The sequence below is a fragment of the Pteropus vampyrus genome, unplaced genomic scaffold, assembly GCF_000151845.1.
Source record: "Pteropus vampyrus isolate Shadow unplaced genomic scaffold, Pvam_2.0 Scaffold108, whole genome shotgun sequence".
NCBI lineage: Eukaryota > Metazoa > Chordata > Mammalia > Chiroptera > Pteropodidae > Pteropus > Pteropus vampyrus.
This window is the reverse complement of record NW_011888889.1, coordinates 2,271,216-2,294,576: the sequence shown is the minus strand read 5'-3', so window position 1 is coordinate 2,294,576 and position 23,361 is coordinate 2,271,216. Positions and strand designations below refer to the sequence as shown.

The following is a 23,361-nucleotide window of genomic DNA, read 5'->3' as shown; positions in this document are numbered from 1 at the left end:
TCCTATAGTTCTTTGCATATCTGTCATTAGCCTATGTGTTCTACAAGAACATTGTTCAAAAAATGTGAAATATGTTGAACATATTAAATAGATTTAGAAAACAGACAAAATCAATCAGTTTACCTTAGTATTTCTCAAAGCCTTTAACATGGTAAAGTACATCAGTGTTCTCCAAGAGAAGGATATAGTATGAGGCATATCCCAACCTTTCATTTGAGCTGTTTTAATTTTTCAGTTTCTTTTTCATTTTCTTATCAACCATTGTGTGTGTGTATGAATGCAAGTGCTATTTTCTTTCGTTCCTCCGAAATTTTTAATTACACAAATTTATAGTCTTTGCTCACTCAATTAACTGTTTCCTTGAGTTTTTGTATTTTGTGCTCGTTGAGTTTGGTGTATGCCTTGCATGGTTTTGTTTTGTTCAAACCTTTTTGATGCGTTCATTTCTGTATTGAGATTCCTTGTTGACTTGTTTGTGGATACTTAACTGTTTATCACAGCCTACCTCTGATGATGAATGAAACAGAATAACTTGTTCTAATGTGGGGCAAGCTGATAGTTGTCTTCCAGAAATGGCGACTTCCTAGGAATTGGTAGCTTAAGGCACTGCTGCGTCAGAGGCTACCTCAGTGTGTTATTCCAGGTACAGATCTTATTGCTGGTTTGAACAAGCAAGGAAAAGAGGAGAGTGCTCTAGCCTACCTGTTGTTGTGCAGCTTCTCATTCATTACTTAGAGAAATGCTCCTGCTCTGCCCTCCACACTCTTGGTTTGCATTGATTTGCTTCAAGGGCTTGAAGGACCTTCAAGCTGTTCCTACTTTGCATTGGTCTTATATTTTGAATTGTCAGTAGTTCCTGTATTTACTATCTTTTTCTTCCTTTTTCCTTATATCTAATCACATCTTTTTTATCTTTCAGAGTTTCCTCAAAATTTTTCTCTTATGTTACTATTTGCCTTCTTGCCCTGCTAGAGATTTGCTTTTTTAAAGTCTGTTTTGATATTTTTGGGGGATTTAGATGAGAAAGGGAAGTTATGCATTCTCCTTCTACTGTCTTTACATGTAAATCCTTTATTTGCAAGGTTCACCAAAAAGTCTTTGAGTTATTCAAACTGTGGGAAATGCATATCAGTATCTTGAATTTATCTTTTATAGTTACTTGACTTTCTCTTCATGCCATGTGCCCCTTTAGAGCAAAGACCATACTATATTCATCACTGTATTTCCATTTCTTTGAAAAATCCTGGATATATGGTACTATTCGGTTGAACCAAGTCTTACTTATGAAATCCAAATTTACACAAAATATGAAGTAGGAGATAAATGATCATTCTACAAAAGGAATCTTTTAACTATAACTAGTGCCTCTTGCATTTCAAAATCTGTTTACAGTTTTAGGGACTATCAAAAAATGAGGATTCCAATTAATCATACACTGACTAACAAAGTTATCTATTATTCCAGCTTTCTTTAGTCCCAAACAGATTCCGAGCCACTGAGGTAAAACTGCAGTAATTCACTTCTTTCAGAGAACCTAGAAAATAAAGCTATTAATGGCAGGTTATTTAAATTTTCTCTTGTGGTGTGATTACAGTATTACTTTAAAATGTGTGGGAGTGTGTGTGTGTGTGTGTGTGTGTTTACATCCGAAGTAGTACTGCCTGTCCGCATAAAGAATGGCTGTAAGTATGTTTTTCAGATCATGGTTTATAGTAGAAAAAATTGGAAACAATCCAAATGTCTAAAAATAGAAAATTAGGTTAAACAATATACTAGAGTATTATGCTGCTTTTTAAAAGATTGTAAAAGAACATTTACTGATTTAGGAAGTAATCACAATAAATTACTGAGTGGGAAAAGAGCAGATTACAAAATTATATACAGTATAATTATATTTTTGTTTTAAATAAGACTGAATGTAGAAAGAAGATTAGAAGGTTTGGATGTTTCTTACATCCAAACCTGTAGAGAACTTTGAGTTTATTTGAGCCAAAACGACAACATATGCCAGGGAGCAAGATCTCAAATGCTCCAGAGAATAACAGTTTTGCAGTTTCTTTTATACATTTGAAATTAAGGAGGGAATGTAAGGAAGATTACATGCAGGTGGGAGGAAGCAATGTAGGGACTGGATTACAGGATAGTTAAGATTATGTGCTCTCTTGAGGGGTCTGAAAAGGGGCATTTGAAAGGTGTGTTAACCTAGATGCACAGAAACAATAAACAGGACTTAAGACAAACATAATCCTTTTGGTAAAGAAGTATGCCTGGAGTGTGACTACCCACCATGGCCTGCCCAGTTATGAATTTATAATCAGATCAGCCTTGAGGTTACTTTCCATAGAACCCCTTTTTTGGTCCATGAAGGTTATACATCAGTATGTTGGCAATAGTTATCTTGGGGATATGAGCTCCTGAGTGATTTTTGTATTCCTGTGCATTATCTCACTTAATCTAACAACTCATTTAGGTAGATGGATGCTTGCAACATCCCCATTTCCCATTTGAGAGATAAGGCTTAGGTTAAATAACTTGCTCAGGACCACACAGGTAAGTGGTAGAGGGAGGATTTGAGCCAGGAAGCGCAACTTAAAAGGTCATGCTCTTAATCTCTGAGATGGTCTAATTGGTTTTGAACTGGTGGATGCTTTTGTGACCAGTATTGTCTTGAAGCAATGACACCTTAGGGTCCTAAGATAACATAGAGGAATAAAACTCTTAAAAAAACTTTACATTGATTATGTGGTATTCATACAACTGAAGAGGCTGTCAGTATCCTAGTTCAAACTTGATCCCCAAGGAGAAACTTTCATAAAAATTTTAAGTGCTAATATTGGATAGCTTATTGAATCTCTTAGCTGTTTCTTCTCCTCAGTCATAAACTCATTCCATGGATATCAGAGGAGAAAGTTTATTAATACCTATGACCTCCATAATTCTTATTTCAACACTTTTGAACCTTTCAAGCTATTTGAAATTTACATATTCTATAGGGTAGGTTTTTATCAGAAGGCCAAAAAATGTAATAGTCCAAAAAATGAGGAAAATAAGGTTTTCTTGATGCAGCCAAAAGAATAAAAAGTAAATTATTAAGTAAATGCTAGATCTTTCAAGGATATTTATGCTTGAAAAAGTTTATCTCCATTCGAATATTAAGCTTCCTTGTAACTATAACTCATTAATACTACTTAACATTTTTCTCTTTGGAAATATTATGAATGTTGGGGTTCCAAGTGAGTCCCCGCAAATTTAGTTTGCAAGTTATACTTGTAATAATGTATGCCTGCTGTTAATAAAATAAAATTCTGAATATAGAATGTTAAAGTATAAGGGACTTAGAGTAGTTGTCAATTATATCCAACTGCTAGTAACAAGGACTCCCAAAATAGTAACTTAAGCAAGATAAAAGTTTGTTTTTCACTCACATAAGAAGAAATTCAATTTAATAACTGCATAGTCATCGAGGATCCAAACTACTTCTTTCTTTCTGCTTAGCTCTCCCTAGTGCCTGGCTTCTGTTTTCAGGTTCATTCATAGTCCAATTGAGCTGTTAAAAGTCCAGCTATCAGATCCAGGCAGGAAGGGCAAATAGGCTTATACCAGTTTTTTTTGTTCCCCTTTAATATGCTTTTCTGAAAATTCTAACCCACAACTTCCCTAAATCTTATTGGCTGAGACTTAAGTCATAGCATCAACTAGCTCTGAGACAGACTAGAAGATTGATGCTCAGAATAAAATCAGGCTTCTCTTCCTTAGGAAGAAGGGGAAAGTCTGTTTTTCGAAAGCAGCCAGCAGTCTCTATCATAAGACTGAGGGGACATCTCATCCAGACATTTAAGCTTAAGCTGTTAAGACCCAGACTGCCCCAGCTGTCTACTACACAGCTGGTTAGTAGCAAAGTTATAGTCAGAACCCAGATCAGATGTCTTGCTGACCCGTGTTAACTAGAGAGTTCACAATTGCTTCTCCTAATGATGAGTTAGATAAAATGATAGTCTAGCATTAATACAAGAATTATTTTTTGCCTCTTTACCTCAACATCTACCCACCTCCCACACATACTTGGATATCTCAGAATATTGTTGCTCTTATTTGATAGACCTTTCTGTGATCATTTGTCCCTCAAGATACAAGTTATATTGGCTCTCTAGATTCTGTGATTAAAACTAAAAATAGTTTTAGTAGGCTCTAAAAACATTTAACATTTGTTTTTAACATTAATGTTTTTATAACTTCAGGTAAATTTTTTTTCCTCAAATTTTCTCCTACAGTATAGCTGAAATACAGAAAGACGTGGAATATAGGTTGCCATGCACCATAAACAACCTGACAATTAACATTAATATGTGAGTAGAATTGTATCCTACTTTTTATGTAATAAAACTTAAAAAATATTTTTATTATTTTGTTTCTTGGTTATTTTAGAAGTTAAGTGTTTAAACAGATTTCAGATATGCCCTTTCTAGTAACTGTAACTTATCAAAGTTACACAATTTTGTAAAATAAAAATTTTGTAAAGCTGTTGTAATATATATTGCTGTGATAAAGAAACTATAAAAGGAAATGGAATAAAAAGATGTAATAATCATTAGTACTATAATCAGTTTCATTGATTTTTCACTAAAGTCTTAACTGGAGATAGAATGAATGAGTAATGATGAAAAAAGGGATCATGTATGGAAAACCATTAGAGATAGAGTCACCCTTACATTAGAAAAAAGTTAAAAATAGTTTAGTCTTCAGAATCAGGTATACTGCAACAACAAGAAAGTTCAAGGCTGAATGTAATCTGATTATTTTTAAAGAAAAAACATTAAAAATATAATCATGAGGTTATTAAGTTATAAAGAGGAAAGTTTAGACAAAGCGATTGCTGAAGTACTCATTTAACCTCAAGTGCAATTATTAGTCTTTAGTATGAAAGAATTGGGTTATTACCTCAGATTGCTGGTTGCTAGGGCCAGTGTTTGGGCTGGAGAAAATGCACCTAACTGGAAGACAGGAACCATGGTTTATTCATCTTCATATCCTTATTGCCTAGCATAGTGCCTGCACATAGGAGGCCTAATTAAATCCTAGTTAAATGAGTGAATTAAAGCATGTATATATTACAGTGCCAAGCATTATGCTATGTTACCTTGATATATAGGAACTTTTTAAATCCTTATAGTAACCCTGAAAATTGGGGCACATTTATAGACAGATGTGAATAGCATAGTCATGATACAAACTCAGTTTGAGTGGGCTCCAAACGCCATTTCATTCATTGCCTTTTTTAACCAAACTAGTTTAACATTTTCAACTATACACATGAAGTAGTTTTATTTCTCTTCAAATGCCCTAAGTAGAGCTATGTAGGAGAAGCCAACAAGGACCCAGTTTTCTTCTTGACATTGCTGCCAGGAAATTATTTTCTGAGCCAACAGAGGAACAGAGAGGCAATTTAGAGAGACATATTTTTCTGAGTTTTAGAGGAGATTTGGAAAACGGGGTTCGCTCTCTAATTTTAAATTTGTAATAGTTCAAAAAAGGTTAAGATTTTCACCTTTTTTTGTATTGAGAATTTGCTGTTCTTTATTTGAACCATGTGATTATTGACCTCAAAGTTGGGAGAGATGACTTAATCGGTACATGTAGAAAAGAGCCATATAGAATTAAGGCATTATGACAGCTACAGATATTTCATTTTTATCTATGTACTCTTTAAAAATTCTATAGATAGTGAAATAATTCTTGGCAGCATTTCAAAAGTAGGAAAACCACAAGAAAATTACATGGGACCTGTGGTCCAATAAATAGCCAGACTAAGTTAATATGACTCACCTGCTACAAATGCCTGATCTTATTTTCGAGATTTTGTATGCTAGGTATACTGTGTTTGAATGCAATTAACTAGCATGGTGTGAAGAATATTCTGTAATTCAGGGTATCCATATTCCACATTAAGAAGGTTTTACTGTGTGGGCATTACTTTATAATCTTGTTGCCAGAATGCATCTTTCTGCTGAATAATTAATCCAAATGAAAGTATGAAAATTTAGTTTGCTTTTAACTTTGTTTTAGAATTATGACTATATAATATAACATTTGTTGTCTTTGTTTTTCATGTGTTCTACCTTTACCAGATTGCTCCCTCCACAATTTCCTCAGGAAAAACCAGTGATCAGTGTTTATCCACCAATACGACATCATTTAATGGATAAACAAGGAGTGTATGTTACCTCTCCATTAGTAAACAATGTATGTTTATGGTATATTTATTTGTATTAATATAACATTTCTACTAAATATTTTAGAAATCTAAAATGCACTTAAAATCTCGTTTTGGAATCAATAATTTAAAAAAAAATTCACAGTGCTTAGTAGTACTGATAGAAAGGCTGTTTTTCAGTGGTGAGGACCTATTGATGTTAGAACTTTGGTTCAAAGTATATCTTCCATAGTCGTTAGGAAGAGATAAAATTCAATATGCCTTAAAGTTCTCTGGATATGCATGTGATTGATTAACATGAAGGACTGTAACTTAATATACTCTCAGTATTTACCTTTGAACCTTCAAATTATTGTAAATAGTGAAGTGTGAAAATGTTTCAGCTCCATTATTGATTAGACTTTTAACCTGATTTATGGTATTAATTCTATTAGAACATATATAAGTTATAGATTGCTAGTATGTTCATTTGACACAATATCCTTTGCTTTCCATTTAATTCTTGACTTGCAAAAATGGGATTTAATACTGTTTTAGAGTGAAGTTATCTCAATGAGACGTTATACTATTTTTCTGAAAAGGATTTTGATCATTCTGTATTACTGTTACTTTCAGTTTACAATGCACTCAGATCTTGGAAAAATTATTCAGAGTCTGTTGGATGAGTTTTGGAAGAATCCTCCAGTTTTAGCTCCTACTTCAACAGCATTTCCATAGTAAGTATAATTATAACAAAAATGTTTGTATATATTTATTTTCACTTATTTTAATCAAAGTAATCAAAATATAGTTTAAAAATTCAAATGATGTTAAAAGGCACTCCTCTGCTTGCCACATCCCCACCTTCACAAAAATACATTCATACTTTTCAGAGTCAACTGTGTTTTCTTTTAAATGCTTCTCATATTTACCTTTTCTGAATAATTTATATAGACTGTTAGCTCTTGATCCTTTCATTTTTAGATATTATCTATAAACCTCATTATGATTGATGAGGAGTTTAGTTATCTTTCACAAACCTTCCTTTCCCCTTATTTTCTCAGTGAAATTATATTATACTTTTTACTTAAATTTGTGTTTGGTGTTTTATTACTTTGACTCTAAAAATTCTCTGTTGCCGAGCCAAATACTTTATCATGATTATATTTTCCTGTGGTATAACTCTTTGCTTTTTTCTGGAGTTAATCATTACTTCCACTTTTCCATTGGTTTTGTTTTCTTAGAACTTTTAAATTTTCCTAACAGTCTCTTTGAAGCCCTTCAGTCTTTCACACTCTCCTGAAGGTACATCTAACTTTCACCTCTGGTCATTCTCAAAGCCACTCTCGTGTTAGTTTTTTTTTGTTTTGTTTTCTTTTCTTTTGGTCATAGCAGCATTCTGCTTCCAGGTGCTAAAATCTGTTCTGGTTATTAAAGCTTCATAACAAATTGCCAACAAAATTTATTACTTAAAACAATGAATACATTTATTTTGTTCCCTAATCTTCAATTCAGGAAGATTTCATCAGAGAGAGCTCTTGTCTGCTCTGCTCATAAGAGGCCTTACCTGAGATATCAGCTAGAATATCTAAATGTGTCTTCTTTCTGTGGCTTGGGCTTCCTCACAACATATTGCCTGGGTTCCTACAAGGAACATCCTCAGAGAGAGCTATGAGAAAGTCATAGTGACTTAGCTGCTGCAGTCATTCTTTTCTGCTACATTTGATTTGTTTAGGCAATTGCAAAGTCTTTACCACATTCAAGGGAAGGAAAATAGGCTTTTCCTCTTAATAGCAGAATGGCAAGGTTCTGGAAGAGCAAATGGGACCAGAAATATTGCTGTGGACATTTTTTGGAAAACAATATGCCACAAGATGCTTGGAAGATAAATTTTGAGACATTTTTTAAAATTTGCAAAATATACCCTCACACTTAATAATTGGTACAGTTCAAATTCAAAGTCGAAGTGGTTTTCACTCAGAATTTTGAAAGCGAATGCTGTCTTTCTGTTATCTCTGCTGTCTACATATAGGCTGTTGTTCCTAAGATGTCCAATGGCATTTTGATTTCTGATCCTTTATAACTTTTTTTTTATCTTTGATGCTCTGAAACTGCATGATGATGCCATTTATTGTTGCTCTTTTTATTTCTTCTTTCCAGAATATTTCTTGGCTTTATTGCCTAGTCCTCCTACTTAAGAACTTTTTCTTATTCAAAAGTCAAGCAGCATCTTCGATAATGCCTGGACAGCTGCTTAGCTAGGTTATTCCATTCATTAGGTACATCAATCCCAGCTCTCATATTTGCCTATTGTGTCTATGTCCTGGAGCCATGAGCCTCATTGATATTCTTTATCTAAAAACTGTTTCCTGTCTTCTGTCATGGTTAGATATAAACTCATTCACTTTATTTGAAAAATATAAGCCAACAAATTTACTTGTTACCATTTCAGATAAGTACTTTGATACAGTGCACATTATTAAAAAGCAAGTTTGATGCATCTCCTAGATTATTTTATAGTTTGTACCTGCTACTGAAGTCAAATAAGCAGATTGATTCAGAATTATTAAGACTTTAATTCAAAGATAATACAAATATTCTCTCATGTTGATCATATTGTTTCTAAGAAATTTATGTCTACATTTAACACTAATATACCTTTGGATAAAAGTAAAGTTTTAAGATAAAGGATAAGAGGTCCTTTGAAATAAACAAGCTTATTAGAAAACTTTTTTAGCTTAATTTTTTCAATTGATCATATATTTACTTGGCTTAAAATTAAAAAATTTAGAGGAGTATGAGGTGAAAAGTCTCCCTGCCACTTCTTTTCTCTTTGCAACTTAGTTTTTCTTCTCACTGATACCCCAAATTGTTTGTTTGGGTGTGTATGCATAGAATTCATACAAATGTGTAGAATTCAAAGTATAGACGTATTTTATGCACATTCAAAGAAATATGTACATATATTTATTCCCTCCTTTTTTACACTAATGGTAGCATACTATTACCTTGTCTTTTTTTCCCCCCCAAAAGGTATGGTTTTGAGAACTTAACATGTTGGTGTATAAAGCACTTATTCTTTATGACCTCAAAGTATTTGGTTTACGGATATACCATAATTTACTTACGCAAGACTCCTATTGATGGACATTTTTGTTGTTTCTAATCGTTCCTAAAAGGCCCACTCTTCTTTGCCACCATTACTGCATTGAATAACTTTTAAAAATAATATTTTACCCAAATGTGGGTAAAATATTATTGGTTACATTCTCAAAGTGGTATGCACATTTGTAATTTTTGACAAATATTGCAAAAAAATTGCTCTACAGAGTAGTACTGATTTCTACTCCTATACATAATGCTTATTTCCCCGTACCCTCTGCCGGTATATTATCAAAATGGATCTTTGCCATTTTATAAGCAGAAAGTATGTTAGTGTAATTTTAGTTATATTTATCTTACTGCAATGAAGTTGACCATCCCTTTTTATGATTTAGAGATTTTTTTTTTTCCTTTTCATAACCTGTATATTCTATTCTAGTCTACATTTTGTTATTGGGTTGTTAGCCATTTATCAGTTTGCAGGAATTCTTTATATACTAGGTCAGTTATCCCTTTGTCTGTGACATGAATTTCAAATTTTTTCCAGATACGTTATTTGTCTTTACTTAGAATGGGCTTTCTTGTGTAGTTTTATTTGTTTGTATGCGTTTTTAATGTCATGGAATTTATCACTATTTTCTCTTATGACTTCTGAACTTCAGATCACAGAAAGTCCTTTCCCACCTCAAGGTTTTAATTTCCCAATGATTTCTTCTTCTTTTAAGAGTTTCCTTAAACATTTAAATCTTTGATTCATTTAGTTCGTATCTGGCTTCAATACAATTTTTTCCAGATGTCCCAACACTATCGACTGATTTTTTTTCTGCTTATTTGAGATGCTGCATTTATTACATTTGAATTCCTACATGTGTTTCGGCTTTTTCTGGATTTTATATTCAGTTCCATCGACCTATTTATCCATTAGACAGTATTATGCTTTGAAGTTTTTAATAAGGTTTCATAATTGTTTTGCTATGTGGCAGGGCTAATCTCTCTTTGCACTCCTTTTTCAGATACTTTTCTTTCTATTCTTGCTTATTTTTCCATATAAATTTTAGTATTATTTACATTTGAAAATCTGTGATGGATGTTTTCTTCCAACATAATTCCAACTCATGTTAATTTATGTCATTAAATAAAATAATAGCACTCCTGTTTAAAAATTGTTTAAGTTTTATATATTTTGGAATATGTTTCAGTACTCCAATATGTTTTTTTTCCAATACCACCAAGTAATTGTCTAATTCTCAGTAGACACTAACTGGATTTCCTACAATCGAACTAAATTTCGATGCTATCTAACTAAAGATATCATCAAATCCCACAGGTTAAGGGCTCAGTCTCACAAGACTGCCCCACTTCAAACACCAATTGAAAATCCACAGATTGTTACCTAGCTTCTGATTGACTGGCTATAAGTCAGAGGTTCCCATAACCCCTCCTTAGGTTCGATTATTTTTCTAGAGTGGTTCACAAAACTCAGAGAAACATCTACTTATGTTTATCAGTTTATTATAAAGGATAATGATCAATAGCCAGATGAACAGGTTCATAGGGCAAGGTCTGGGAGTGTCCTGAGTACATGAGGTTCTTTCTCTGTGGACTGGGTGCTCCACTCTCCTGCCATGTGGATGCATTCACCAACCAGAAAGTTTGTCAAATCTCATTGTTCAAGAGCTTTTATAAAGCTTAATCTGCATTCAGCCTCTTCCTTGAGGTCAGTGGGTAGAGGTAAAATTTCCAACCCTCTGTTCCTTGGTCTTTCTGGTGACCAACAGCATCCTGAGACTACATAGGAACCCAGACTAAGTTACCTTATTATAAACTCTGGTGTAATGAATAACAAATAAGGTTCCTGTCATTTACCAGGTCTTAGGAGCTTTGTGCCAGGAACTTGGTCAAAGATCAAATAAATTTCTTATTATATGACAAATACAAAGTGGAATATTTAGCATTTAGTATTTATTTGAAACATAAGTCTTTTCTTAATGCAAGAGTGAATGATCCATATAAACTTACTGTGTTAATTAAAATATTGGTATTTAGATAAGCCTGAGTTGCCCATTATTTTAGGTTCTCTCTGAACTTCTCTAAGAGGAAAAAAGTTCAATGTAAATACTTATTTTGTTTTTTGAGGTATAATTGACATATTAGTTTCAGGTGTACAAAATAATTTTTGATGTTAGTATATATTGAGAAATAATCACAATAAGTCTAGTTAACATCTGTCACTGTACATAATTACAAATATTTTTTCTTGTGATAAGAATGTTTAAGATCAATTTCTTAGCAACTTTCAAATGCACAATACAGTATTATTAACTATAGTCACCATGCTAAACATTACATCCCATGACTTATTTATTTTATAATGGAAAGTTTTTATCCTTTGACCCACTTTACCCATTTCATCTATTCCCAGGCCCCACCTCTGGCAACCACCAATCTCTGTATCAATGAGCTTGTTTTTTTTTGTTTTTTAACTCCTCATATAAGTGAAGTCATACAGTATTTGTCTTTCTCTGCCTAACTTATAATACTTAGCATAATGCCCTCCATGTCCATTCATGTTGTCACAAATGACAAGATTGTCTTCTTTTATGGCTGAATAATATTCCATTGTATATACATACCACTTATCCATTCATCCATTGATGTACACTTAGGTTGTTTCACTATCTTGGCTTTTGTAAATAATGCTTCAGGGTGCATATATCTTTTTCGAGTTAGTGTTTTTATTTTCTCTCTGTAAATCCCCAGAAGTGGAATTGCTGGATTATATGGTAGTTCTATTTTTAATTTTTTAAGGAACCTCCATATTTTCCATAGTGGCTGCACCAATTTACGTTACCACCAACAATGCTCAGGATTACCTTTTCTCCATATCCTCGCCAGTACTTGTCTTTTTAATAATAGCCATTCTAACAGGTGTGGGGTGATGTCTCAGTGTGGTTCTGATTTACATTTCCCTGATTACTAGTGATGTTGAGCATTTTTTCGTTCACCTGTTGCCATCTGTATTTCTTCTCTGGAAAATGTCTATTCAGACAGATTTGCCCATTTTTTAATCATTTTTTTTTTCTCTTGAGTTCTGCAAGTTCTTTATATATTTTGGATATCTACCCCTTGTCAGATATGTGATTGGCAAATATTTTCTCCCTAGGTTGCCTTTTTATTGAGTTGGTTTCCTTTGCTCACAGATGCTTTTTATTTTAATGTAGTCCCACTTAATTTTGCTTTTGTTACCTTTGCTTTTGCTGTCAGATCAAAAAAAATCATTGCCAAGACCAGTGTCAGGGAGCTTACTGCCTATGTTTTTTTCTAAGAGTTTTACAGTTCAAGTCTTTAGGCCATTTTGAATTAAGTTTTGTATGTGATGTAAGATAGTGGTCCAGTTTCATTCTTTTGCATGTGGCTGGCTGTCCAGTTTTCCCAGTACCACTTATTGAAGAGACTGTCCTATCCCCATTGTTTTGTCTTAGCTCCTTTGTGGTAAATGAATTGATTATATATATGTGAGTTTATTGATGAGTTCTCTATTCTGTTCTATTTACCTAATCTGTTTTTAGGCCAGTAGTGTACTGTTTTGATTAGTATGACTTTGTAATATAGTTTGAAATCAGGGAGCATAATGTCTTCAGCTTTGTTATGCTTTCTCAAAATTGCTTTTACTATTTGGGGTCTTTTGTGATATACGAATTTTAGGGTTATTTGTTTTATTTCTGTGAAAAATGCCATTGGAATTTTGCAGGGCATTGCATTGAATCTGTAGATTACTTTCAGAAGTATAGTTATTTTAACAGTATTTCTTCCCCCTCAGAGGAAATTTTTATGTGTCCATGGGAGGAAGTGAGTTCAGGATCATCCTACGTCACCATCTTGAACTGGAACCGATATTATTGTCTTGTAAAAATACATATTGTTCTTTGATTAAATCCCAAGTACATCCTACTTTTCCAGTTTTTCTAATATATGTTTTCTTTATATGTATCTGTTTTTTTGTTTAACATTTTTAGATCATTGATACTTTTACCTTTAGAATTTTCTAGAAAATCAATTTGACTTTCAGTCATATTTTGCAAAATATAGTGAAATCACTAAGTAATCTCCATTCGAATACATTTCTGGGTTAAATGTTTTTCTCCATTTCCTCTGTGAAGATACTGATTGACGTCAGTAGAGTACTCAAAACTCAAATGTGACCTTTCTGTTCACTTCTAGTGACAAGCTGAATAGTATGTTTTCTAAAACATTTTTCTTTTTTATGGAAACCAAAATTTTCTTTTGGGGGTTCAAGTTTTATCAATTTATATATTTAATTTATTTACGTAATTATAATATCACCTGCCATAAACAGATTCCATCTATAGCATCCGACCATTGCTTTATAAATTTACTCCTAAATTCTAATCTAATGTTTCTCTTGTCTTTCTCTTTAGTTTATATAGTAACCCAGGTGGGATGCCTCCGTATGCCTCTCAGGGTTTTCCATTTCTTCCTCCATATCCCCCACAAGAAGCTAACAGAACTATCAGTGCTTTATCTGTTGCTGACACTGTTTCTTCTTCAACGACAAGTTATTCAACAGCCAAGCCTGCTGCACCTTCATTTGGCATCCTTTCAAATCTACCGTTACCTGTTCCCACAACAGACACTTCAGCTCCGGTTGGTATCTTCAGTTATCTATATTTTGTACCCTTGAAACATTCATTCAGTTAACAAACACTTATATGTCTCCTTGTGCCAGCACAAGTTAGGCACAAAAGATAAAAAGATTAAATCACATTTGCAATGCAAGTAACAGACTCAAGATAGATGACTAGTATATAATCATATAATTGTAAATAAGGCACTTCCAGTAGAGTAGAAGAAATAGTCTGGAGTTATGGTGAAGACACAGTTTAGGGAATGGTCAGTTCCCAGGGGCCAAGGTGGAACTAGAAGGGATGTCTTTATAAAAAAAAGTGATTCTTTTTTTTCACCACTTTATACTTAGTGCCTCAAATCATGCCTGATACATATATTAGGTGCTCAGTTAAAATGAGGCTGATGAAGGAAGGAATGAATGAATGAATGGTGAGTGAATTCATCTTTGAGGCAAGATTTTGATACATGGTAATGAATTTGCTAGTACGACAAGGGGTTGTTTAGAGCATTCTTTGAAGAGGCAATAGCATTAACAAGTGGGGTAAGCATAAACCAAATGGCATATTTGTGAAGCTGCCTATAAAAGATCTCTCTGGTTCTCACCTGGGATTTAGGCAAGGGTGTAAGAAGTGATCACATAGGAGAAGCAGACCGTGGAGGGTCCATTATATCATGCTAATGGCTTCAAGTGTCCCATTGGTTTCAAAATTGTACATTCTTTAATTAGCTGATAACTTACCATGTGGGATATTACTTGAAGCAGAGACTAATATTTGTGCATAAAACATAAAGTGATTTAAAAACCTTCATTTTTAACCCTTAGTGAATATCACCAATAGTAATACTTGTAAAGCCTTATTATATCTAACTTTACTAGTTTTAGCATTTGTAATAATTCAGAGTATAGGCACAAGTGGACTTCGTTTTTCTAAAATCTTTCACCATTGTATTGAATATTATGAACAAACTACAGTTAATAGTATAAACAGAATTACAAGAGACCTTTTCATGGTTCTTTAGTTTTAAAAAATCATCTATATTCAAACAGCAGATACTCTATTCCTTATCTACCCTGTTGTCTCATTGAACTTACTTATGGAACTATTCAGACTTTTGCCAACTTACTGTTTTCCTATACTTAATTCCTTTGAGACAAATTGTGTGTGTGTGTGTGTGTGTGTGTGTGTGTGTGTATCCACACAGATAATTCTTCACACTTGTCACAGATGTCCTTAGATTTATTTTACAATCATGAATGTGCCCAAGAAAGAGAATGTGCATATGATCCCCAAAGACAGGTAAGTAAGGATAGTGTAAACTGAGAAGATGAAGAAGTGATATTGAAAACAGTTATGGGAAGTAGTACATTAAAAATTACTTTCGTAGGTAATCAGCAGTTATAAAGATGGCTGAAATTTAATGACATTTCAAACTTTTTAGATAAGCCAAAATGGTTTTGGTTACAAGATGCCAGATGTCCCTGATGTATTTCCAGAACTCTCAGAACTAAGGTAAAAAACTTGGAAAATAATGTTGGTATTCGTTGTCTGTTTTGTTTGTAAATACAAACCAAAGTATCGTTTTCATATCCATATTAAACAGAAATATTTTTTAAATGCTCACTGCTCCTAAATTATGGTTGTCTTAGTGGGGAAGTTTTATAAATCCGTTTTATGTCTGTAGGTTGTATTTACTGAGTGACAAGTACGTACTCAGGGATTTTTATAGATGCTAGAAATGATATAATAGTCACCAGGATAACAATATCCTTTCTCTTGTGGATTTATAGTCTAATGAAAATTATTTCTGAATACATTATCCCTGGAAATTTCAAAATATATTTTGGCCTATATTAGACCTTTTCACTGTTCCTTTAGTAGATAGAAGTTTGTACATAGAAAAATAAAGTTCTCAAAGTAATAGCAAGGTGTTTTTACAGAGCCAAATTTATTCAAATTTCTGGGAAAGAAGTTTGTAATAGTCAAGTTTAAGATACCATTATTCATGGAACACTGCTTCTTTAAGATGCACCATGAAAAAACATGTTTTGTGGCCACTCAACTTTGGGAAGCATTGCATCTTTTATACCCCCATTGAGGGTTTACAATACTCATAAAGCTGCTATTACTAAGACTGCCGAATGCAATTTTTTAAAAAAGTTCTTTTTGTCTTTAGAATATATCCCACAAAGATGTACAACCAAAAAAAAAATACCCATTAGAAATTTCATAGTTAAAAAAAGAAAAGTTTAGCTTTATTTGACCCAGTGTTTTACAATTATTTTCAGAAAATAGCGATTTCTTAATTTCTGCTAATAATTAATTAATGAAGGTTTACAGCATACCTCATAAATGTTAAGTATTTATATGCATTATGTAATGCTTGCAACGCCCTATGAAATAGGTACTATTATTCCCATGTTATAAAGGATTCTTTTTTTTCGTTCTTTTTTTAAAAAAAAGACTATGTAAATGTCAAAAAAAAAATACAAAAAGGTGAACTTCTTTGCGTGTCTTGTTCATATACCCTTTTTTCAGCTTTGTTTGAGGAAGTATGGGTATGGGTCAAGATTATTTTAAACCAAATCCCAAATATTATATCATTTCCACCCATAAATTCTTCACTAAATTTCTCCAGCGGGTAAGGACTTTTTTTCTTTACCATAATCCCAATCCACATCATCATACCTAGTAAAATTAATGAAAATTCTTTAACATTATCTCATTTCCTCAGGATCTTAATAATCAAATCTTTTTGTTGGTAGCTTATTTGAATCAAGATTCAAAACAAAATCTAGCTATTTCATTCGAAGACTGTATCTCTGATGTTTTCTTTAATTGTGCACCATTTCTCCCCACCTTTGTTAATATACATATACCTACACAGATTTTATACACACTATGTATACATACATACATATATATGCATAAACACATAAATATACATATAATATATGTAAATTATACACATTATATTATTACATATTTATTGAAGAAATAAGTTATTTGTCTTGTAGATTTTCCCATATTTTGTTTTTGCCTGATTGCATTCTTGTGGTACCATTGAAGATATTCCTCTGTTTCCCATATTTCCTTTTACTGGTGGCTACATCTAGAGTTTTGACTAGATTTAGGTTCAATTTTTATTAAACCATTGCATTGTACACCTTTAACTTATACAGTGTTATATGTCATATCTCAATAAAGCTGAAAAAAGATTTAAGTTTAAATCGTTTGGCAGGAATACTTACATCATAATTAATGCAAGTTCCTATTATATCACATAAGGCAGTAATGATGTCTTATTGTTCTATTTTTAGTGACATTAAGAATTAAACAGGTTCAAACACCTTACATTATTGACTCTCAGTTATTTCATTAAGAGTTGCAAATGTGATTTCCTACTGCCGGAATTAGCCAGAATTCTATGAAGAACTTTCTTAAATAAACTACTTAATTTTATTGAAATACACTTCATACAGAAAAGGCAAAATAAATACTTGACTTTTTTCTCTTTATCAGTTTTCAATATCATGAGTTGATGCACACGCAGTCAACAAAGGGAGAAGGCAAAGATGCCATGGGCTCATCATGAACATTTCTTTTCCCTGATCTCAAATTAGCCATTTCTTTGAAAGCCACTTTTCCTTTTCCAAAATAACAATACCAGTATTATTACTATGATTATTAAATGTAGGATAAGGTTTTGTTCATTTGTTTTTGTTTTTTACACTTTTTTTGTCCGTAGGATATATCACACCAGAGATGTACAGCCAAATACTGTTTTTTAAAGTCTCTGCAAATAATACTTTACCGGATGATTATGGATGATTATGTAACTTAGTAAAAACAGGTTCTTTTATTTCCATTTGCTTTGAATTTTAGAGACTGTTATTTTCTTTAATTTTGTTTTTTAACCATATAATGCTTTTATATGAATCCATAGTCAAAACTAAAAGATAGGTTTCATCCCAGTCACATCTATCCAGTTGTCTCTTTCACCCTATGGATACTGATTTTTGCTTTTGATTTAGCCTTCCATGCTTACACATGTGCACATGTACAATACACACATCTGTTATTATGACGGCCATATATCTATTAGCTAAATAGGCACACAGGTTAAAATTGGGAGGTTGTTAAAGCTGTTCATGCACCCTCGTCTTCATAGTGATTTGACACTATATTCAGATTACTTTATGTTCCATTGTGACTGATGCTTTATTTGCTTTTAAGGTTATAATTTGCCTCCTTATGTATGTATATACATAAAAATAGATACTTCAAAAATTATTTAGAACCTTATCAGCTGAATGAAACTGAAAATCATGACTTATAATGAAGAAAAACTCTATTACTGATATTTGTTAACATATTTTTTCTGTTGTGTTTTAGTGTGTCACAGCTTACAGATATGAATGAACAGGAGGAGATATTACTAGAACAATTTCTTACTTTGCCTCAACTAAAACAAATTATTACTGACAAGGACGATTTAGTAAAAAGTATTGAGGAGCTAGCAAGTATGTCTTTCCTTACTTCTTAAATTTCCTAAGAAAAATATGATTTTCACATGGAAATAAACCAGAAATTTATCTTACAGGGAAAAATCTCCTTTTGGAGCCCAGCTTGGAAGCCAAAAGGCAAACTGTTTTAGATAAGGTGAGTTAGTTATCATTTTGAAGAAATCCATGTAATTTAAAAATAGAATTAAACATTTTAATTTTCTCTTTTAGTATGAATTACTTACTCAAATGAAATCTACTTTTGAAAAGAAGATGCAAAGGCAGCATGAACTTAGTGAGGTAAGATTGTTTAGCTCTTTTCCTTTACCATAATTTTTAACCTTAATATGTATGAGCCATATTCTTACTTTCATTATAATCAAAAAGCATTTATTAGGTGTCTCACTTTATAAGGCATGATACCTATAAATGCAGATGAACAACACTCAATTATGAAGCATTATAAGTCATTTGTGCTCATGCAAGAGCATATTTGTTTCCAAAATAGAAAAATGTTGAAAGTCCTGTATATATAACTTTTCTGGGAAAGTAAAGCCAGTTTAATTCTTGTAATAAAATCTTAACAACAAAAAACTTTAACTTTATACTCATTAGTTAGCTTATGTATAGATTCCTTAAATGAAAAGTAAGAAAATTGAAAAATATATTAAAATATATAAAGTATAATTCACCATAAATGATAGATTTTATACTGGAAATCTAGTTATACGAAAAATCAAAAGCATTTTATTTCGACTCACATTTCTGAAAAAAATCTTTAAAAATAAAAAGAATAGAGAATATAATGTTTATATCTCATATTGGTAATCAGCATCATAATTAACAATATTCTATTATCTTTAAAATCAGGAATTCCAGAAGGTAAAGTCAATATAAAATATAAAATAGAAATAAAACAACAGCAAAAAAAGATGGTAAAGGAGAATATAAATTTATAATGATTTCAGATATGGTCATCCTTTAGAATAAAAGAAATGAGAAATAGGTAACATTGAGCAATTACTGTGTGTTTTATATTATCTAGGCTATTTACATACATTGCCCATTATACCCTCAAAATCCTATGAGGTATGTATTGTTACTATTTATCTGTTTTACAGATGAGCAAACTGAGGCACAGGGATATTAACTACTTTCTCTGAAGTCATGTAAATAGAAAGTGTGTGTCAGAGTCAGGAGTCAAATGTAAGCAGTACTCCCTCACTCTTAACTAGAAAATCTGAGAGAATCAACTGAAATACTTTTAGATGCACATTAAAGCTTAGTAAATGCTAAAGAAACTTTTCACAGTAGTCAGTATCATTCCTTATACAATCTCTTAGTAAACTAAGGTAGAAATTAATTCCTTAATTTGATTAAAAAATACTAGAAACAACAGCAAAGAGCACATTTAATGACTAAACATTTCCAGGATCCCATTAATGTTAGGATTAAGACAGTGATACCCCAATATCACTGCTATTTAACATTGCTTGGGAGAGTCTGGCCACTGCAACACGACAAGAAAAGGTATAATGTAAAAGATGAAACAGTTGTTTACAAAAAACAAACAAACAAAAATACTAACAAATTGAGAAAGTTATTCTCTAGATTCCAGCAACTGTCAGTGCAAAATGAAGTAGAGAAAAAAATTCCTTTACAATAACAACAAAATTCTAAAATACTTAGAACCGAACCCAATGAAGTAAGTTAGGAAACTTTACGGAATGACATAAAAGAAGACTTGAGTAAATAAAGCATCAAATAATCATGGACTGAAAAGACAGTATTAATAAAGATTTCATTTTTCCCAAGATAACTTAAAATTTTAATATACTTCCAATCAAAATCCCAAGTATTTTTTATTTTGACAGAATCTAAAGTTCATTTGAAAGACTAAATGGGTAACAGTAGTCAGAAGAGCTCGAATAACAAGAAAGAATGAGGAAGACCTTTCCCAATATCAAAATATATTTTAAAACCACATTATTTAAATAGTAGAATAGTTTTGTAGGAAGAGAAAAATAGTTCAATAGAACAGACTATGTAGTTCAGAAACACACTCATGTGTATATGTGTAGTTAGAAAAAATTAAGGACTTAATTATATAATTGGCAGTCCGTTTAGAAAAAAAAGATTCTTATATACCATACATGGAAAGATACTCGAGAGTATTTAAGTGGAAACAATAAAATTACGAATGGCAACTATCTCCTAGGATTCTTTTTAAAGATTTTGGTGATGAAATCCTTTCTAAGCATGATACGATAGGCAGAAGCATAAAAGAAACTGATATATTTCAAAGCTATATGTAAATTTAAAACTTGAAGATCATAAAGTCAGATGTGAAGTAAAGAGAACAAATATGGCATATATGACAAATATTAATGACAGTGGTTCATAAAAAGCACTTATAAATAGGCAAAGGAAAGAAGAAGTCAGAATGTCCAGTAAATATTTTGATGTAACAGTTATTCTGTCCCCCTGGACCATTTGTATAACAATTGCTTGAAGTGATTCTTGAAATGCTTAAAAACAACCTTGATTCTTAGACTCTTCTCTAGATGTGCTCACTCAGAATCTCTTCATATGATAAATCTTCTGTACTCTAAAAGTATGGAAACCACTTCACTGGACTGTTGGTGCTATAAGTGCAGAAGCCTGTCTACTTTTAGTCCCTCAGAGTACCCCATACCTGGTCCAGTGCTTGGCACATAGTAGATACACAGTAAATATTTAATGAATAAATAAATGGGAACATTTGAAAAGATGCTCAACCTAACAATAATAATAAGCAACATACCATCATCTGTGTGATCCAAACTTGTATAATAGACAACCAGTGTTTGCAAGAGTGATAAGAAAATAATGTGTTCCTGTACATTCCTGTGTGTGTGATGTATGACAATGAGATACCACCTAATAGCCACTAGAATGACAATTCTTAAAATAGCTTTAGTTCCTACATTTAGTTCCTTGATCCATTTTGAGTAATTTTTTATATATAAGGTAAGGTAAGGTTCGGCTTCATTCTGTATGTAGATATCCAGTTTTCTCAGCACCAGTTGTTGAAGACTGTTCCTTCCCCCATTTGAATGCTCTTGGCACACACATTGGAAATATTTGACCATATACGTGAAGGTATATGTCTAGGCTCGCTATTATATTTATCTGTATGTCTCTTATCGCTAGTACTACAGTTTTGATTACTATAGCTTTGTAATACGTTTATAAATCAGTATGAATCCTCCAATTTTGTTCTTTTTGAAGAGTGCTTTGGCTATTTGGGGTCTCTTGAGATGACATATGAATTTTAAGATGAGTTTTTCTATTCCTGCAGAAAACTTCATGGAGATTTTTATAGGGGTTTAATTAACTCTAGATCATTTTGAGTAGTATTTTTAACAATATCAAGTCTTCCAGCTCATGAACACGGGATATTTTTCCACTTAATTTATGTCTTTAATTTCTTGCATTGTTTTGTAGTTTTAAGTGTACAAGTCTTTTGCCTCTGGTTAAATTTAATTCCATTATTTTTGTCATATTCTCTTCATTAGAAGCGAGTCACTAGGTCCAGCCCACACTCAAGGGGAGGGGAATTGTACAAGGGCAGGAATACCAGGAGATGGAGTTCATTGGGGATCATCTTAGAGCAGGGGTCCCCAACATCCAGGCTGTGGACCAGTACCAGTCTATGGCCTGTTAAGGAACCGGGCCACACAGGAGGAGGTGAGCTGCGGGCAAGCGAGTGAAGCTTCATCTGTATTTGCAGCTACTCCCCAGCCCTAGCATCACTACCTCAGCTCCACCTCAGATTTTTGGACATTAGATTCTCATAGGAACAGTGGTCCCTGGTGCCAAAAATGTTGGGGACCACTGTCCTAGAGGGTGCCTACCACAATTATCTTATTGCTAAATGCCCAAAAGAGGACAGTGATTTGCCCAGTTTATCTCATTTAATAGTTTGCAGCCAATGGATTGGTTTCTGTTGTGTTAGGTATCCACCCCTATTTCTAAAAGCTGAGGGCCCAGGTGGTAGCAGATTTCCTCCAGAAGAGACTATGCAAGGCATATAATGAATGCTTCTCCATACCTCTGCCTCATTTTCTTTCTAAGGAGTTTTTCTGAGTGTTATGAACTAATATAGTATTTGATTTTTTTTTTTTTTTTCAGAGCTGTAGTGCAAGTGCCCTACAGGCAAGATTAAAAGTAGCTGCACATGAAGCTGAGGAAGAATCCGATAATATTGCTGAAGATTTCTTGGAGGGAAAAACTGAAATAGACGATTTTCTCAGTAGCTTCATGGAAAAGAGAACAGTATGTAATACTCTTTGGTTGAGGACAAGTGAAGCGTAATACCAAATTAAGTATTTTCATGAGTAAAAAAAAAAAATGTTAGCACATTATTGAGCGGGACTCTTGAGTGCCATGAGAGGAAATTGAAGAGCCTCTGTTGGGAATGATAGCAACATCCTACTATCACTTTAAACCTGCTTGTGAGTACACAAGCAGGTAAATCAAATAATAGTTTTGTCTCAGAAATGATAGTGTCTGTATCATTCTGTAGTAAAGGTAATAAATCAGCATGAGTCTCATCTTAATAGTTGTAATACACTCCTGAATAACCTATTTCATAAGTTATTCTAAAAGAGAGTAATCAACAGAGATTTAAAAAAATTTTAATATTAACATTCTAGATTAGTTTCTGTTTTATTGTCATTATATTTTAAGAAAAGTCTGCTTAGCAGTTTGCTGCCCTTTGATAGAGTCCTAAATATTTTCATAATTTCTCTGAAACATGACTTTTAAAAAATAACCTTTTGTTACTAAACTTTGTAAAACATGTGTGCTAAGTATATGCATATCCCCTTAAAGAAGGTAGGGCAGATTTTATTATCCCCATTTTCCGTGAGAGAAA

General features: G+C 32.7%; 1 protein-coding gene across 3 annotated transcripts in view; it reads left to right on the top strand.

Moving 5' to 3' along the window:
* The window catches only part of VPS37A (VPS37A, ESCRT-I subunit), a 33,336-nt gene that overhangs the window by 7,134 nt on the left and 2,841 nt on the right, over positions 1–23,361 (top strand). For all 3 annotated transcript variants that reach the window (XM_023533681.1, XM_011365266.1, XM_011365268.2), the window contains exons 2-10: positions 4,272–4,346; positions 6,126–6,240; positions 6,827–6,927; positions 13,732–13,957; positions 15,380–15,450; positions 18,334–18,461; positions 18,542–18,600; positions 18,675–18,743; positions 22,617–22,760. In XM_023533681.1, coding sequence (XP_023389449.1) covers positions 6,196–6,240; positions 6,827–6,927; positions 13,732–13,957; positions 15,380–15,450; positions 18,334–18,461; positions 18,542–18,600; positions 18,675–18,743; positions 22,617–22,760 — 843 coding nt within the window. In that variant the 5' untranslated portion in view covers positions 4,272–4,346; positions 6,126–6,195. The remainder of the gene's footprint in view (positions 1–4,271; positions 4,347–6,125; positions 6,241–6,826; positions 6,928–13,731; positions 13,958–15,379; positions 15,451–18,333; positions 18,462–18,541; positions 18,601–18,674; positions 18,744–22,616; positions 22,761–23,361) is intronic.